The sequence below is a fragment of the Centruroides vittatus genome, unplaced genomic scaffold (assembly GCF_030686945.1).
Source record: "Centruroides vittatus isolate TY-2023 unplaced genomic scaffold, ASM3068694v2 scaffold_324, whole genome shotgun sequence".
NCBI lineage: Eukaryota > Metazoa > Arthropoda > Arachnida > Scorpiones > Buthidae > Centruroides > Centruroides vittatus.
The window spans coordinates 704,880-724,989 of NW_027122701.1; the positions used below are offsets into that span (position 1 = coordinate 704,880).

The 20,110-nt window shown below is 33.5% G+C and overlaps 1 protein-coding gene across 2 annotated transcripts in view; it reads left to right on the forward strand.

The window, feature by feature from the left end:
• The first annotated feature begins 14,832 nt into the window (after positions 1-14,832).
• LOC136988216 (solute carrier family 35 member C2-like) overlaps positions 14,833-20,110 on the forward strand; it is a 45,431-nt gene continuing 40,153 nt past the window's right edge. For both annotated transcript variants that reach the window (XM_067286061.1, XM_067286062.1), the window contains exon 1: positions 14,833-15,418. In XM_067286061.1, coding sequence (XP_067142162.1) covers positions 15,209-15,418 — 210 coding nt within the window. In that variant the 5' untranslated portion in view covers positions 14,833-15,208. The remainder of the gene's footprint in view (positions 15,419-20,110) is intronic.

Below are 20,110 nucleotides of genomic sequence, written 5' to 3' on the forward strand. Positions count from 1 at the left end.
GAGAACAGAGTTAGATAAATGAAAGACGAGATTTGATATTGAAACCTTAGGGGCAGCAGGTCCCGATTAACTATATCAGAACTTCTAATACAAACTGGAAATCACGTTATTTCAATTCAAAACTTCTCCTGAAAGCAGTTAATAGATGACCGGCACGACTCTATTGCGAAAAGACAAGTATAATGTACAGGGGGAAGACAGTGCTAGTTTGAGGCGGAGAGCATATATTTTAAATTAAATAAATTAAAAATATGATTAAAAATTGCAGCCCGCTATTGTGACGATGACACAATAAATAATTGCTCGTTTTAGTTAAAGTTGTTCCAATATTTGTTTAAATAATTCCTTACTTGTTAGAAATACAGGGTGGTCATAATTAAAGTTGCCCTACTCAGACCTATCTAGAGCCTGTTCTCGTAAACGTATTTTGATGAAACTTAGTATATATGTTATATGGACCATGGGAAAAAGAAAAATGCAAAAAAAATTTAGTTCGAATTTTTACCACCAGGTGAAACAATGGCGCATGAAGAACAAGAAACACAAAATGAAAACACGCAAAAGGTTTTTATTCACAACATTTGTTCAATGTGCAATCCATTTGCACCAATTACATGTTCAAAACGCCTCAGGGACCGTCCATAAATTACGTAAGGGCGATTTCGGCCATTCTAGACCCCTATCCACCCCTGTGTAAGAAACCGTAATATTTTCTTTGATCCCTCTCCCCTTCCCTGTCTTACGTAATATCTAGGCATGATCTTATAGAAAGATTTTAACAAAAAAAAATTTTTTTATGAAACCCTAAAAACCTTAGGTTCAAAATATATAATTATTAATTAGTTAATTAATATGTACTATTATTTATAAAAGACTACATTAACAAATTTAAAAATATAAAAATTTAATGAATTCGAATGAACAATTTATTTTAAGAACTTTATTTTTTAATGATTAACAATCTTTTTATTATCATCATCATTAATCAACGTCATAATATTCATTTTTATATTAATTTTAATGTTCACAAAAGGACGCAAAATACTTTGACAGATCGACTAGCTAGTGCATGTGTAAACAGAAACGTCATACAAAATAAAACAAGAGAGAATAGAAACCACATTCCGTTGCCATATTGGTTACATCTTGGCTAAGGCCAAGAAAATAAACTACATGCTGCTAAAATGTGCTAGGTGAACCTGGGAAACTAAATCATAAAGCTTATAAAACTCTATATAATGGGGCAATACAACCAATGCTGCTTTACGCGGCCTATAGCTGAGATCATGTAACTAGTAAATATTCAGTAGCAAGTAAGTTCTCTCTTTTCAAAGACAGTTTGCCATCAGAATTTCAAAGTGCTGCAGAACTGTTTTTGCTAATGCCTCTCTGATACTAGCAGAGCTCCTTCCTTTGCCACTATGTATTGTAGAAAAGGTTCTGAAATACTACATCAGAACTACAAACATTAAGGCTCAACAACGGTCTCTATTTCTATCTACGGCTGTTCAAATGCTACCATATTACCCTACTATCTCTGATCACCCTGTAAACAAGGTTATCCCCAGGGTACATTTGGTGTCATCTGCTTCCTCCATGGATAACCATGCAGACATTAATATCTACACAAATGGATCCAAAAGCCCTCTTCATGTCGGCTCGAGTATCTGTATCTTCCTCCAAACTGACATATTTTACCCAAAATATGTTAGAAGGTATAGATATCCTCACATATCAAGCTGAAGAAGATGCTGTCTACCAAGCTGTTCAGTGGGCCACTTCACTACCAAACAAAACTCTGTCTATCAACATTTACAGTGACTCTCAGTCTCACTGGCGTAGCGAAGGGGGGGTGCAAGGGGTGTATCATGCATCGGGCGCCACTCGCAGAGGGGCGCCCAAATGGTCTCCAAGACAAACTATGTTTTTCTGGAGGGGGAAGGGGCGCCAATAAAGTGTCGGGCGCCAGTTATGTTCGCTACGCCACTGCTCAGTCTGTCCTAAAAGCTCTATTAAATCCCAATTGCAATAGCAATAAAATCATAAAATGGCGAAAAAACTTAATTTTGAGGCTAGGAATGTGTTTTATAGGAAATTGTAAATGCTAATAATAAGTAAAGTCGTCATTAAGTCCGATCCTACTCTAGATATGACACGACCCCATTTATCTCCCCAACCTCTCGACTTTCAACCACCAAAATTTAATAGCATGTCAGAAAATTTCGACAAAAACGCAGGAGTTATTAAGCTTCAAAAAGGTGAACAAAATCGTGCCCCCCACATATATACATATTAACATACATACATACAGAAAAACCTCCTGAATTATTTTGCATTTCTTGATGTTTCAAGGTGTCTTCAATCCAAAAATGTAAAAATCTTGGATGGCCATTGAGCGATCGCCATACTTTCTCTCTGTTATATAACATAGCCGGGAAAGTAATAAAAACTTTAAAATAACGGTATTCCAGATAATATAATACGTATAATTTATATTTTATTAAAATAAGTATTTAACGGTGCTGAACTGCAACCCACCAGTGGCCGAGTGGATAAAACTACTGAACGCTGGTAGTTGGTAGTGGATCATTTCTCACTAACGGCCACATGGAATTTTCCGAGTTTTCTTCATGTTAGTAACGTCTAAATAGGGGACAATTTCCTATAAAAGATCTCTCGGGAAGCATTCCCCCTTGGCAGATCGCCCAGTATCGCGTTACCGTATATGAATAAAATCAAAATCAAGCTGAACACTACTATAATATTCAATACTAGCGGATGGGCCCGGCGTTGCTCGGGCAAAATTAATGATAGTGAAGATTAAGATTATTACATTATGGTCAACCTTACCCGTTTTAACAGAATGCAAGAATTGAGATCCCCTGTTTCCAGACAAATTAGAGAATTTTTAGATGGGTCTAAAAATATGTTCGATTTCCCACAAAAACGAAAAAAACTGCATTTGCGTCTTGCACGTCGCTTTCTCTTAACAATTCCATTGTTAGTGACACTTCCATTGTTACTTGACACTTCCATTGTTACTTAACACTTCCATTATTGATGGAAGTGTTAAGCCTTAATCCTGTCCCTCTCCCCCGTGGGGAGGAATTTCGAAAAATCTCTTCTTAGTGTGCGTTCTCGTGACATACCTTAACTGTGTACCAAATTCCAACTTTCAACTCTTAACCGTTTGGGTTCTGCGCTGATTATTATTATTATCATTATTATTATTATCAACTCGTCTCGATTATATATATAGATTCGTTATGAATATTTAGCTCAATAATGTGTACAACACTGAGTATTTTAACGGAGGAAAAAGTGGTCGAGGACTTCAAACCCAAAGTGTATCTTTCTATAAGTTTTGATTACCATAATACATAAATATTTAATTTTTCTCTATTATAAAACTTACGTATGCGGGTCTATGATTACGATTCTTGTTCCGGATTCCATCGCTCTTTCCAGTTCGTTATCCGCCATTTCGGATGTTCCGTCCCAATTTACGTGATCAGAGAAGACTATGAAGATACCCCATCGTTGCAGTTTGTCTCTAAACAAACATTTTATATTTTGAAATAAAAATATGCAAAAATATGCCTTTAATCGTTACAAACTTACTTTATCTCTTCGACACTTGTATCAGGAATACTTTTAGAAACAACTTTCTTGCTCTCACCATTATAATCTTGAATAAAATCAGAAAAAATGAGGATTTTTTAGAGAAAAAGTCTACAGTAGAATTGTTGAGTTTTTAACAATTGATGAAACAATTGCTTGTTAGCCTAAATTTAACAATGTCGCATATCGCAATGATCGTGAAAATCTTGAAGATTTTCAAAAAGATTTTATTTCATACCTCAAATTTCAAAAAATTCTATAATTAAGAATCACAGGTCATAAATAAATATTATAATTTATTATATAAGTAGCTTATTTTAAAACGAATTTTATAGACAAAATTTTTTTCATTTATAATATAAAATTTAAGAATTCAATTATCGACGATACATTTTGTACTGATAGCAAAATAACAATGAAAAAGAAAATAACTATTTGTTTTTAAGATATATTTTAGTGTTTGGGATTCCGAAACCGTTTTTTTTTTAATTTTTTTTATTTAATTATATTTAACTTTACAACTGGACATCTTTAACATCACTCTTTATTCAGAAATATCTTACACACCGATACGCGTTCGGGCATACACCCCTCTCCTGTCGGCTTTTTCTTTAAGACACGTAGTAACGTTATGCGAACCTATAAAACACAGCAGCAGATCTACAGGAGTGAATGGTGAGGGACACGTCCCGATATATCCAAGACAGACAACCCGTAAAAAAGCCTGTGGTTGCTCATCCGGATTCGATCCCGGGTCTCCCAGAATAATAGGCTAACGCCTTAACGTCCTATTTTGACGTTAAAAAATGTTCTCCCACTAATCATACACCCCACTATACAACTCTACTCAACTATAATCAAACACACTGATAATGCCTCCTTTTCAGAATAATTTGTCACCTATTCGCAATTTTTGTCTGGTAAATTTAAGCCAGTATTTTCAGCCGAAAATCTTGAAGTCAATTTATATGCCGGTGTAGAGCGTTAAAGTGTTTGGGAGGACATTTTAGACTGTTAAAATATCCGGCGAAATATAGTGTGGGTATCCAACCTTGTGTAGATGGGAAAAGTAGTTTTGGTTTTATTGTACCACATCATGAAGCCAAACTTAGTGATGATCTTGGAGAAACATGACAGACTAGTAACATATTTAGAAGCTAGGCCTGCTGGCACTTGTATAGGCCCGGGTTTAGAGCGAGCCCCTTTATCCATTTGCTTGATTTTTATTATTATTATTTTCTTTTGAAGAAATGAAATACGCAGAATGTTTCTTTATTAAGCCGGCATTTACAGGTTAGGTAAGTTTGAATACAAACTTACAGAATGGTATGATCGCAAAATATATGAAAAATGAATCTTTTTGAAACTTGATACTAAAGCATTTCATGTAAAATTTATTAATTAATGGTTTTTATTTAAAAGAATAATTAAATTTCGTTACTTTTTGAACATTCAAAACTATATTCCATCTTTTCGCTTTCTCGCCATCTAACGTTCTTGTTTTTTTTTAAATATTCTATTTTATACTTCGATCCAACGTTGCCTCGATCACAATGTAAATGAACCAATACACGAATTTATTATTTTAAAATTAGTACTAATTAATCATTTAATAAAATATTACAAAATTCATCAATACTTATTGACTAGCGATCATAATTTTCAATAGGTAAACCAATCAGAAAAAATAATTTACCTTTGGATGATCAGAAAATAACAGAAAGTTAAATAGATTAATATCCCAAGACACATATTTTATTTATTTGAGTTTTTTTTATTTGGTTTACTTAAATTATCAATTCTTATAAAGTTGTTTGAAAATAATTAAGCTATAAAGAATCTATGTTTATATACAAAACACAGTTTTATATTATTAATACTATTATGCCTTATTCTTAGGTTTTTCCCCCTACTGCACAAATGTCAGTTTTGTTTTGGCCAAGCCGATAAATCATAGCGTTAATAAGCTTTTCTAAAAGACATTAATGGAAAATAAAGACAATAACACAAATCTTTTATTAGTACAATTATTTATTAATTTCAATCACCGTTCAATCTTAATCATTCTTAGACATGCACAGTGTGCATTGTACAACTGCATGTGATATATATTTTACTATACGATAAGTGAGCTTGTGGTTTAAGGGTACGCGAAAAAATAATAACAGCCGAAGTACTATAAGAATATTTGGATCCTTTGACGACGTCACGGCACTCGGTGCTTAGTTTTAAATAAGAATATAATTTTATTTTTATTATATTTATCTGTATCCTTCCTCCAATGCCTTTCGATTAAAAAAAAAAAAAAACCTTGTTTTCAGTGGCATGCCGTCATTGGAAGCTGTCGAAATGCCACTTCCCTTGTATTTTCTAAAATATAAATTCATATTGGGCGATTATCATCATATTTTAACGTACTTTGAATTAATTGAAATTAATATTTTATTATAACCGCATTATGTATCTTATTACAAATTTCTTATACTACATGTGGAAAAAAAACGATAAGATTGCTATTGTATATTTGAATATGAGTGGCGGAATGAAAAGCGCTGTATTGTCGAAACCGGGTCAGCTTCCACGGCGAAAATAACTGAATGGTGTAAAAGCAGCCAGATTATAGGCATTACAGAGCATCAACCTCACCCGGTTTAGCTGGTGGAAGCTACACACCAAAATATCGTATAACGCTTCCAACGATTCTATCCCTTAGCCACTGGCAGGGAGCTATCTGACTAAGTGAATTGTTTTAAGATTTAAAAAGTAAAGAGTATTCAATGTTATTTTTATGTACGTTTCTCTGCAAAGTTATATTTAATTATAATTTTCTTTTAATTATACTGTAATTATATTGACAGATTTTCAGACATAAAATCTTTAGAATTTTTATCACTTTTAGATGTTAATAATTTTAAATATTACGAAAAACAATTTTTCCAAGCGTGTTTTAATTCTTTAAATTAAGTAAATTTTATGGGAAATGTTTTGATTTATCTAAATTACGTAGTGAATCGCAATATTTATATTCGTGTCCGGACTATATTGACAAGTAACTCTAAGACATAAAAAGTATTATAATTAATGACGATCCGAACAAAGACGTACTAAATGAATTATATGATTTAATATCATTAATTTTTACGGTACCATCTACCGGTGGGTCTGTCCAGCCAGTTTTTCGACCACGAAGTAAATTCATACATCGGCCAGGAACACTCGGTCGGAGGAAAAATTGTCGTCGTTAGCGTTGCTTTCGATAGAAAAAGAGCTTTCAAATACATTGATGGAGTCGACGACCAGCGACTTTTATGATAAAGTAATTAACGACTTTGCGGAAAAAAATCGCCGAACAGAGTTAGTTTATAAAAAAATTTTAAAAAGTTTTTCTATCATTGTTGGTATCATATCAATTTGTATTATGTATGTATTATTTGTATTTTAGAACTAAAATACATAAATTGTTTATTTTTGTAATTTCCAGTATTTGTTTAAAACTTTTATGGAAATGTCATGTACCGGACAGGTCTGACCCGTTACGAAAGACGCGAAAAAACGGTTAATTTAGAGAAAAACTTATTAGTTAAAAAAACAGGAAAAAGTCGTTTGTAGTCGGACACCCGTTGTTTATATCAAACTGCGAGGCAGAAACCATAAATCGCGGAAGGAAGTCGTCCTATGATCGGTGGAAGATCGAATTCATTTTCGATTTTGACTTTTCTCGCGCTCCAGGTAAGAGTCTCGTTACGTTTAGTAACGAGGGACCAACCACCCGGGAAACGTAATTGAGGGAGAACGACCAATCAAAATGGACGAAAGAAAGAATGGAGATTGATATAATCCCCAACAATCGAGGACATCTCGCACTCGGTTCCGATTAACCAAAACGCCGTGTGTCAACGCGGGTCGTAACCTGTCAAGTACGAGATACGAAGAAACACAAAGAACCTAAGGTCAGCACATATTCTAACGTGCAAGCGGATACAAAATGTGAACTTTAAACCGTGCAGTGGGATTCTATATTTGTGAAGTAATTAATTATCCGATTTAAAAAGTATTTGTTTCGTCCAGTTATGTTAAAGTTAAAATATTTACTTAAATTACACAGTTTATGGTAAAACCTGTCCAAAACGCAACCTGAATAAAAAGGAAACCTACCAACCGGAAAAAATATTCGGTATCGTGCAATTCCGGTTTACTCTTATTCGGCCCACGAGAAAAGAGCTATGAAAAGAATGTTGATAGGATTTACCATCTGTATTGAATATATACAATAGATATTTTTTAATGCACCCATATACAGAAGAATCTCCTTTTAACGGATCGTTCGGGCCGCCAAAAATTATTCGTTTTTCCGAGAATCCGTTATATCGCGAACAATGGATTTTCCGCACACCCGGGTCTTGTAATTTCTATGCGTATAGTCTTAGTTTAGTCAAGGACAGGTTCCACTAACAACTTTTCACGAATGTTATCATCGTATATACCAAAAACAATTTTATCGCACAGTATGCGGCTTTCTATTATACCATATTCGCATTTCTTTATCAGCGTTTGCACTTTCGTAAGAAATTGGTCGAATATTTCATGTTCTCCTTGTTACAATTTATAAAACACTTTTGCGAGTAAGATTCATTCTGCTTGGGGACAAAATGTTTGTCAAACGTAGCTTTTATAACGATCAGATCTTCTGATCGTCAGTGAGCTCGAACGTGTCTCCTTACGTCTTCACAGACACTTTTTTTTTATACGCATGTGTATACAACATTTGGAAGTTTATCTTTTGCTTTTACTTCTAAATCATCAAAGCATTTCTCAGTTTCACGGTGTAATCGCTCAATAATAGCGAGGTTGAGGCCGATGTTCTAAACAGGAAAGCGGCGCTGAACGTCAGACGTACACGTCGGACGTTCAGCGCCGCTTTCCTGTAAGCCTAGAAGTTTGACAATGGTGTTTGGAAAGTCAGTGGAATCATGCTCGACATTTCAAACGCTATTATCAAACTTCTAGGCTTACAGGAAAGCGGCATTGAACGTCCGACGTACACGTTTTCGCGTTTAAAACTTCGGCCTCAACCTCTCTAATATAACAAATTTGCAAAACTATCAAGTATAATGTGTTTCTTGGAGCGCCTTACTCATTTTATGAAACTTGTTTAAAATACGATTCCGGAGTTCCAACATGAATACAAAGTAATTCTTCCATTTATTTTCTCTCACCAATTATGCTAGCTTCTCTTTTTGTTTCGCCTCTATTGGTAACATCAATATGTATTATTTCTAAAGCAGAGCCGGATTAAGCCTCTAGCGGGCCCTAGACAAAATTTAAATAAGGGCCCCATTTAAATAAGTTGCTTCTAAACAAATCTTATATAATGTGACATTAGCGTAGCTAGCATGGGTGACACCCGGTGCGGATATCGTGGTGTCAACCCAAGTCACACCGTAGTGTCACCCTTTTTAACTCTTTTATAAAACACTATTGAATTGTGATATCTTTGCACTCGAGCAACTTGAACGCTATATCGAATATGCGATGTCGCGACGTATAAGTTTAGATTTAGAAAATATATCATACCCATCCATACATCAGTACTACCACGAGAGGCGGCCCTAGGAATATTTCTAGATGGTGCGAGAGATCTCGTGGCTTACATCACTTCTGACGCACGGGTGGCTGTAGACCTTTTTTTTAGGTAATGGCTACTAGTAGGAATTGTTAAATACAGCCTTTTCTGTCCTGTCGAATTTCTTAAATAATTTTTAACTCGTTTTGAAACAGAGAAATCTTCTGCACTGAAGCCGGGCCCCTCCGAATTACGGGCCCTAGACATTTGTCTACTTTGCCTATTCGATAATCCGGCCCTGTTCTAAAGCATCAGTCTGAGTTTTAATTCGTTTCTATAGCGTTTCCATGTGCTTCTCATTTGGTATGTGATAAACATTTTATCGGTGGTGAATACATGATTTAATCTCATTTGTTTGAAGCAAGAAAAAAGTGTACGTTTGTTGTAAGTAACAACGTAATTGACAATTGTGAGGGTAGTAAAAGCGCGTCAAAATTACGAATAATTATCAAGTTCCCAAGTCGGGAAGTTTCGGGAGTCAACTCGAGTCAGGAACACGTATCGGCGATATAGACCAGACAAAAAAAGAAATAACACGTGTTTTAAGACAGACGCGACGGGTGACAAACGACGGAAGGGGGATGTCAACCGAAAGAGATGGAGCTTTGTATAGGTGTTCGTGAATAAGTGTCGGAATTGCGAAACAAAAAGGGGGTAAATGGCCACAGGAACATATAGCAGATCATTTGGGGTCAAAACGTCAGAGAAAAAGACCATAACAGCGTAAAATACGAGTGCGAACTTCAAAGGCTCCGCCAACACCTCTCGGACATTTCCCAAACCAGATCGGTCTCGGTTTTCACCTAGGAACAAAAGAATGACCAATCGGGGGTAAGGGAGAGGAAACTAGGACCAATCAAAAGGATGAGATTCGAGGGAAAATCTTATAAAACCCCCGAGTCTCAAGGTCGAAGGGCGGTTCTCCTCCGGACAAGTGTCGCTGAAAAATCTCAGGACCTTTGTCCACCAGTCCGTCACGCCCGTCAAAGCCTCTCCTCCGAAGACAACGGATTCTCTGTTTGCTGAGAAGTGTGTGCACCAGAACGTCGACCCGTCGCTCGTGTTCCAGCATCCCATCTCAGACTCTGCGGACCTTTCACCCAGAAAGCCCCTGGGCCCCACAAGTGTCACACCTCGTCCGACGTCCGACGATCCTTGTTCTCTAGTGTTATGTAAGTTAACTAGTTGTTAAAATAAACGGTTTTGTGTAAGACACTTGTCATCTTTATCTTCTGCCGCCGCCACTCACATACGATTCGCGCTAGGTTTTCCTGACGCGCAATTAACGTATTGCCCCTAAAAGTCGGCAACCTTACACAATTTCTAAGTAGCAATCCATTGCAGTCTTGCCAACTAGATATAGTGAGTTTGAATTAGGGTTTCTCAAACGGGATCCCGGTTGTTTTTTTAACCCGTGAAATATCCCGGGAAATTTTTCTTCATCCCAGAAATCCCGCAAATTTCTTAAAAATTCACTTTTTTCTTATTTTGTGTTAAAGTTGAGGAAATTTTGCAAATACAAAGTATAATTAACTCGTAAACTGTCAGAATACATTTGTCATTTATTAATTTTAAACCTACTTATTAGTTTTTTTAATTTTTCCGCGTTATGGCACGTTACAAATGGCCAATAATCAATATGTAACTTATTTGTGGCAGGACTCTGAAAATTCTTTACTTGTCAGAACCTGTAATATTTGGAATAATTGTGCTTATGTTGTCTTAATTTTAACCATGCCCAGTAGCTTCAATAACTGCGTTACGCCAGGTTGTGCAAATTGGGCAAGGATACAAACGAGTACGAAGTCTGCAAGTATGAAGTTTTTCTTCATAAACCTGATTATTAAAGACAAACGAACTGCCAAATTATTGGGCTATAAGCTTGATGTTTCTATTAAAGAAGCCGAGATAGACAAATCAAGAATACTAGAGAGCAAAATAAGTACTACAATCTCGAAAATGAACTAGAAATCTTCGAGACTACGGGTGAAAAACACATAACATCCGTCTTCTCTTAAATGCACAAAAGACGATTCCACCCGCATGAATTGAATAGGAAAGGGCATTCTCGGTAGCAGGCTTTTCATTAATTAAATAAGAACCAGATCGAGTGATTGGAGTATTGACCATCTTTGCTTTTCAAAATCTTATTATAAAAACTAGCAGTACCCCCCACGCGTTGTTGTGGCTCAAAATGTATCTATTATAAATGTATAACACTCCCCCCGCGGGGAGATTTCGAAAAATTCCTTCTTAGTGTACATTCTCTTGACGTACCCTATTAAAACTCAATCAAAAACGCAAAGAACCGGATCTAAAATATTATAATAGAAGCCCAGTTCTTCGCGGTAAGTCTTAATTTTGTCCCTCTCCCCCGCAGGGGCGACAGGCGCGTATTCGAATGCAACGTTGTGTCAAAGTATCAAAGCAATCGGTGAAGAACTTTCGGAGATTAGCTATTAGGAACAAACAAACATGTACATTTTTATTTATATAGATAGATTTACAAAAATATTTTGTATTATGTTTTATTTAAAAAACGAAAATTACTTTTTAAATTAGAAATTTAATCTAAGTTTATTTTATTTATTTTTTTAAATTTTCAACTCAATTCAAAGCATTTTGTTGTTGTTGTTGTTGTATGCGGTTTCCAGCAAACTTTAATAAATTTTTTCTGTTTGTGAAAATTTCTACCTAATTCAAAGGTAATTTTTAATATATATCTTACATAGCATTATTAATATGATTTTGGAGGTTGCAGAACGTATTAAATTACTTTAAAAAATAAAAATAATTATATCATTTGATTTCAAGATATTTTGTATATCTTAAAAATAATTAATTCTATCCCGGGATTTCCCGGGATCCAGGGAAACAGTTCACTTTTATCCCGGAATCCCGGGACAAACCTGGGAAATCAGAAACCCTAGTTAGAATATAGAATGATTGTGTATTTATCTGTTTATCTATATTATTCATTCATACAATGAATTTTTATACACTTTGGCAAACAAAACTTAGAATCGCTGTTCAGTCATGTGGCGTTACGCGTTAGTCACATATACGTGTATATGCTGTCTTATGCTTCAAGCAAAGCAGTTTTACTTTCAAGGGCGGACAGATAACGCGATTTATTGGTAGCCCAAAATACAGCATAAACATCCTAGCTAAATCTATAACATCAATGTTTATGACTTTGTGGCCGTCGGCCATATTATTCGCGTATTTTATATGTTTTTAATATGTAATATAAGTTAGTGTTAGCAATTCCTTTGTTTCTTTTGTCTTATCTATCCTCCTTTACTTTCCCCACCACTCCTTTTTACCCTTTGGGTGGGATTATCGTTTCGAAGAAAGAGACAACGAATAGAACAATAGAAGGGACTACGCCGAGGGTCTCGACGAGAGAAAGTGAATCACTTTTGGACTGGACTGCGGAGAGAGAAGGTGTGAAAAGGAAGCGATCTCGACCGGGGTGTATAAGTTAGCAGCAGAAGAAAAGAAAAGGATACGACGGGAGAGTGAGAGATTCACCAAGAACACGGGAAGCCTATAAAAATCAAACAGGACTCAAGAGCGGTATCCCACCAAAGTATTTCAATCTTCGTCTATTTCTATCTCTACATGTATACCTTTGTTCTTCCCCTTAGTTATAAGTAGAATAAGTTTTAGTTTTAAGATCTGCACGCGTATAATTTGTCGGGTTCCGTTTTGAGCGCGCCCTTTCGTTAAGCTTAAAGACTGAACGACTGTAAAAGAATTTTCTTTGTAAAGTTGGGATCCATAAAGAACCTGTTTCTGTTCTTTCTGGCGAGAATAAAATCGTACCTTTGTTAAAAGTAACGTGTTTTGATTATTATTTTGTGTCAGTCTGTTCGCGGAAACGATTACACCTCGTCACGAATCTTCACAACTTGTTCTCTTTTATAATCTTTTTTTGTTTGTTTAGTAAGCTTATAATCATCAAAATAGCAACAGAAACATTTGAATTTTGAAAATTTACATTTTATATTTTTAAAAAATGTTTTTAAAGTAGCAGACCAACATGTGCTTAGAACAACGAATACTAGCTAGAATACTACATAGAGTGGCTTAAGCGACGCCAAATGTTGCATTGCCATCAATCCAACTGGTACGACCAAAGACATGTTCGGGGGTATGCCAGTGTCACAATGACTTTTGTCTTTGGGTACAGGCAAGGACGACGCCAGCCAATGGGCCGGGGGGAGGGAAAGATGATGTAAATTGATAGAAGATATGAATTGTATATAGGTAAAATAAAAACGATTCATAACGTTTTAATCATTTACTATGTACTGGAAAAGAAATATCTTAATTAAAACTTAGCATTTAAATAATTTTTAAAAATTTGTAGAGGAGGCAGCTGCCCCTCCTGCCCCCCTTGGGTACAGGGGTCTGGGTGAATAACATTTGAGTGTAATTAGTTCTAAGTATTATCATAATACATTTTGACAGCCTGACCGCCCGATGGTCGATGTGGTAGAAGGGTCTTTTAATGAACAATATGGGTGCGTTCTTTTATTCCTCCGCGTAACTCCGCGCGAGCGACATCCGTTTAAAAATTCCTGCGGAACGCGTTCCTAAATTCCGGTGGGATGTACGCTGTCGAACGGCAAAAACGGCCGCTTGTAGCAGTAGTTTACGGTGGAAAGCAACATGGCATCCTCCATGGCTCAGATAGTTTCGATTCCGGGTCCATTATGTGGTTTTATGAATGAAAATTTAGAAATTGTGAAAGCACGAGTTAGCGCACGCGGTGATGTAAGTGTCTTTACGAATTTTTTTCGAATGGTAGCCGGCATTCTAAGTTTTTTTCGTGGCTATTTTGAATGCTCTTTCAACAAATAATCCATTTTATGGTTTAATTTTACAATTGGGACTCTTCTTTTGCCTTTAAAAGCTCATATTTTAGAATTATGCATTCCTCCATCACGATACTATCGATAGTGCGGGCGCCGCCATCTTTCTTTCTTTCACCGTCGTTCCTAAATGCCTACAAACAGCAGCGCACTCCCGTAGTAGCGGAGAAGCAGAGCGACTGCTATTAAAGAACGCACCCTATGTGTCACCACTCGGTCGTTCCCTCCCACAACGGCCGGATGGCCTAGCGGTCAAGGTGGCAGCCTACCGCTCTGGGGGCCCGGGATCGAATCCGGACGGGTCAAGAAATCCCCAGAAATTTTTCGGGGGTGGTCCGTTCGGATATGTCGGCCCCGTCCCTCACCACCCGGCTGCCTCATTGTGGGCCTGGCCGAACCCATAATGGGGTTGCTTAAATAGGCCCTCTTAGTGCCCACAGGGCGGAAAGAGTTAAATAAATATTTTTAAAAACTCGGTCGCTTCCATAATGGGCCTGGCAGAACCTTGATTAGAAGGCTTTCTTAGCGCCTATGGGTCGGAAAGAGACAAAAATGAAAAAATGATAGGAAATTCTTTAATTTAAATCATCTATATCTTTCAAATATATAATTTTAATATTATAATTTTTAACCAACGAATAACATTCATTATTCATAATTGTTATTGCCGTCGTGTAAAAAGACACCAACTTTTACCGTCAGAGGACAAGCAGTCAACAGGAAAGACATACGGAAGACAAGTCATTCAAAAACAAAGATGTTTTCCGGTTAATTCGAAGGACTTCTTAAAAATTAAATATTGAATATAATATTTTAAAGTACGCTAAGTGTTACTCAGTTTACATCGTTCGTACTATGCCCAGTTATATTTTCGAGTTTTATGTAAATTCTCCTCTGCCAGATTTTAGTGAAAATATGTTGAGATACGACTCATTTGATACCAGAAAATGGAGTATGTTACGTTGATTATCGATAGTGCATCGATATATTTACGAGTAATTAAAGTATACGCTGTCGTAGGAAAATCCAACATCACGTTAACCACTACGTGCGATGTTTGATCAAATGATACGATAGGAAGAGTATGAGGAATAGAAGTGATTTTGCTAAATCATTTTCTACTCCGAGATTCAGTTGTTGTGGTCCCATGTGTCCGTCGTTTACTGTAAAATCATATCTGAAACTGTTGATCAATACGTGGTCATTTTTTGTTACATTGAGAACTGTTGGCTTGATTATACTTTGTTATAGTATTTCAATAGGAATTACGTTTTATCAAAAATGGTTTATCAAAGTAAGTTTTATTTTCATTCAATATGTTGAAGAATTTTTTTATCTATAGGAATTCTGTATGGTAAAATGACATATTATTATTAAATGTGGTTATGAAAAACAATGATGGTTACTGTACTTTTGCTTTATAAGACCATTTGTTTTTGTACCTAAAATTAGGATGTGTCCTATAAGCTGGTGTGTTGTATACTTTATATTTTCCCCCTAAAGAATCTATGCGAAAAATGTGATGCACCGAATAGTGCGTTGCGTCATATAAAGTGAAAAATACAGTAGTTTAAAAAGGAAAAAACTAACCGTTTGTGAATGTTTGCTGTGTTAATATTAATTTTAATAAATGGAGTGGAAATGTATAATGTCGCTGCTATTTCGGTAAGAGTTTAAGAAATGTCTTTATGTAACCGCAGATATTCCATCTGATCAAACTAAATAAACTTTTATTTACATTAACTTTTGTGTACTCATCGAAAAGAATATGAATGCATATAAGTTATGTTAATTTTTTATTAGACAATAAATGATTTTGTTGATTTTAATAAATCAACATAAATTTGTAAATTACTATTTACAAAAAATTTTCAAAAAATTCCTGAAAGATAATTTGCTGATTTCAAGGTATCTTCCAACTAATTACTGGTGCTAATGACCTTGCTGCAAATTGCTGATTTTATTAAAATTTTTAACTTAGATACAAAATTGTAAAACAATAAATTAGATAAATATATATAAGAATAATTGTAGTAATAATTATATTTTTAAATGTATTAAAATTAAACTTAATCAAAGTTGATGCATAAATTGAATAGTCCACTTCAGAAAAATTATTCCTATACTGGTTTTATTTGAATAATAGTTATGCTACTATTTTAAACTGCATATTTTCTCTGCAGTTGCTATTTCCTTTGCATATATCTTGATGATGCCCATTATTAATAAACTATTTAACTATTTATGAAGTTCAATTTTTAAAACAAATTCTTGATGTGGCAACTTATATCTTTCTTCATAATGAATGTTACTTTTTATGTTACAGTAATAAGAAAATAATTAAAAATACACATACTGCATATTGTATATATTACATATTTCATTTTTTAAAGTTTGTTTGATAAATAAATATGGTACCTACTTACCACAGTTTACAATATTTATTAATTTTACATTGTTTCCTTAAGTTTTCAGAAATCTTTATATAATAATTTGGCTACTATTTAACAATGGTTATTATCTCAAGCTTTAAGGATGAGATACTGTTGCTATTTAAAAGTGGTTATTATTCAAACTTTTACTTAAATAACATTAAACTTTATCCAAAAAAATTTGTAAAGGACAATTGATATTCAGTTTTTTTCCTTTCTTTTGAAGTTTATTTTGGTTAGATAAAATACAATTTAACACCTCAGATACTTAATCATTGGAAATTTGTAAAGCCCATAATAAACAGCATTATATCAACTCAAATACAGAGACAAGGACACTTTATTGTTTGCTTGGTGATCTATTTATAAAGTTATCTTGTTGTTTTACAATGTCACTTAAATATTATTATTTTAATTTGTATATATGCTTTTATTTTATTTTTCTTACTTTATTTTTATGCTTTTTTATGCCATTATTTTTGTTATTTTTCTTATTTGTTTCTGTTGTGTTTAGAAATTGTATATATATTCTATTTATTTTGGAATGTTATATATGTTTGATTCAGTTATTTGTATTATAACTGAGGAAGACCTATTAATTGAGGTCAAAAACATTTTTACTTTAATAAAAACATATTACTGAAATTAAAAAAAGGTGTGTTTTCTTTTATTTTTGAAATCTTATTCATTTTGTATGTTACCTCATTTGTTTGTTTTCATTGTTCTTCTATTCTTCTGTTCTTATACAGTAATATTTTAATGCAAGTATAATATCATTACAACATTTTTATTGCTGTATATTGCATATTACATAAAATGCAATTTATGTAGGGATTACTGTACAAACTTACTTGTTGAATTAGTACTTACAAACATTCTTTAATCACATGGATCTATTTTTTTATTGGTCTTCTTAAGTAAGGTAAGGTAATTGAGTTTGTTTAAAACTTGTTAAAAACATGGAATAATAGATAAATAAGTTTTTGTAGTGATTTAGTGTTAGTTGGAGAAATTAGTTGTGGTTATTTGATGGACTGGGAATGAGTTGGGATTTTTTAGTAAGTAATCAAAAATGTTTATTTCTGCATTTTTGATATTTTAATTATTTTTAGGAATGCAGGATTTGGATAACAGCTGGATTATTTAAATTTTTCAATAAATCAGCAGTTCTCAGATATCCTTCTTTACTTTTTCTAAAGAAATTCTTGTATTCCCTACACTTTTCATAAACAGCACTGACCAGTAGTTTTGTTCTATTAGAATGAAATACATTTTAAGATTTTATTAGAGGTTTTTTGGTAGTACAGAATTATATTTTGAACAGACTGAATGTAAAATAGCACACAGAGATATTTACCATTAATTGAAATCAAATGCTGATGATATAATGACTATATTACTAATTTCCTAAACAATGTTTCGATAAGTCTCCATGTCATTACAGTGAGAAAATTTAAATTGGTATGAGAAATTATGTTATCTTTAGAAATGCATATATGCCATATGTTAGGACTTGACATCTGAACAAAATGATCAAAGACTATACAGATCAGAGTAATTCAAAGAACTGGTTGGTTTGGTGTTCCTGATATAAGCAAAACATTGAATTTAGGATTTTGGAAATGCAAGTGATTACTGTTATTGTAACATTGAGTGAAGGAATGACAGAATTTGATTTGGTATCCTGGATAACATTGATGCTTATGGTTATGACTACAATTGCTGAGTTCTTAGCAGAACTCAGTAATTGTAGTCATAACCATCATGATAACTTACAATGTAATAGTATTAAGGTAGCATGCAAAGATATCAGTTTGAGTGACTGGAACATAAGAAATTTTCTTAAAGATTCTCAGCATTCCAGCATATTATGATAGAATTATATATATTATTATAGAAATTATATATATTGGTTATATAAAAAACATGAAAATATATGTTTGAATATGACAATATATGCCAATGTCTTACATAACATTACTCTGTTCATAGGAAAAGTGCTTTCAAATAAAAACATTTTTCATGTTATTTGTGTTCAGTTCTTTAACAATTTAAATTGGACCTGAATGGAATGAACTAATAATGTTTATGTGAATTAAAATGTATTCCAACACAAGACTATTTGTTTATATATATTTAGTGTACAGGTTTGATCTTACATGATACACCATAACAAAATTAAAATGTTTATTAAATATACATGGTATGTGTAATATTTAGATAAGTACTCTCCTGGATGTATCTGGCCAAATCAGAAAAGAAGAAAAGCAACATAGAATAGATTATCTTATGAATAGTGCTAATTGTTCCTTCTGGTTTTTTTCTTGTATAGCAATGGGCCTTAATCTTAGCAGAGTGCTGGTGATACCTTACAGAGAACAGAACTTTTCAAAAATATATATTTCCTTCAAATGAAGATAAAAAAAATGGTTTAGAACAACCATCATAAGAAAATAATTCCTTATGAATGTTGTCATCAAGAACATAACTATTTTGATGATAGTTTATTGGTTGTAAGGAATTGGAATAAGATTTTTCACAGTTAAAAAAACTTTAATTTGTGCAACAATATTTGTACAGATCTTCATTATCCATTTCCATCATTCATAATCCAGTTCTATAATATTTAAATGATTTTTTTAATATGAAAGAATGTTTTTAACTCCATAAATGTTGGATAACTTTTCACAGGTGGCTTTGACTTTTAGACAACTTGTTCTTTCATACGTAAGGCTTTGATACCCCTGAATCGCTTTTCATATACCAAATTTTGATTTTAATATATTTTAACTTATAAATGAAACTTTTTGAGCAATGTGTTTTCTGCTAAGTTTGGTAACAAAAATCATTTGTGAAAATTAATGTAAATGCCTGTTTTCTATTTACTCTAAGACTTAAAAGTTTTAAAAAAAATGTTTTATACATTATAACATATTTGCTAAAAAATATCAAAAATTTTCCAACCTTAATAAAATTTTGTCTAGCCTTCTCAGAACAGAGCACACCTTTTATAATGTAATTTTGTTTTTGAATTTGGACATTCATACACATTCTCATTTTGACTTGATTTGACTTTCATACATATTCTGAAGAACACATTACATATGAAAGTTAGATATTCTCTGTACTTATTATTAATTTTTTGAGTTTTAGGGTTTCAATAATTTAATTCTAGAAAAATTTGATTGTTCAAAACAACATTCAAAGTATTTGAATTTTTACATCAGAAAAAAAAGTAAAGAACATAACTAAACATATACTAAACATTATTAGATCAGTTTAAAAGTTAAAAAATTCAAAAAAACAAAATTTATCAAAAAATATATTAAAAAAAACAATGAAATTATTGTGTTTATTTGCAAAAATTTAAATAACTGTGATAAAAAATATCTAAATATAAAAGTATGATTAAAAAATTACCTCGCTTTGTTTTTTTTTATCAGCGTTTAACATCGTCTAGATTTTTTTAGATAATTCTATCCAGATTTCTGAGATATAAAGTAGGCCTAGTCGTGTTGTTTTGACAGATGCAATAAATCAAGTGATTTAATGTA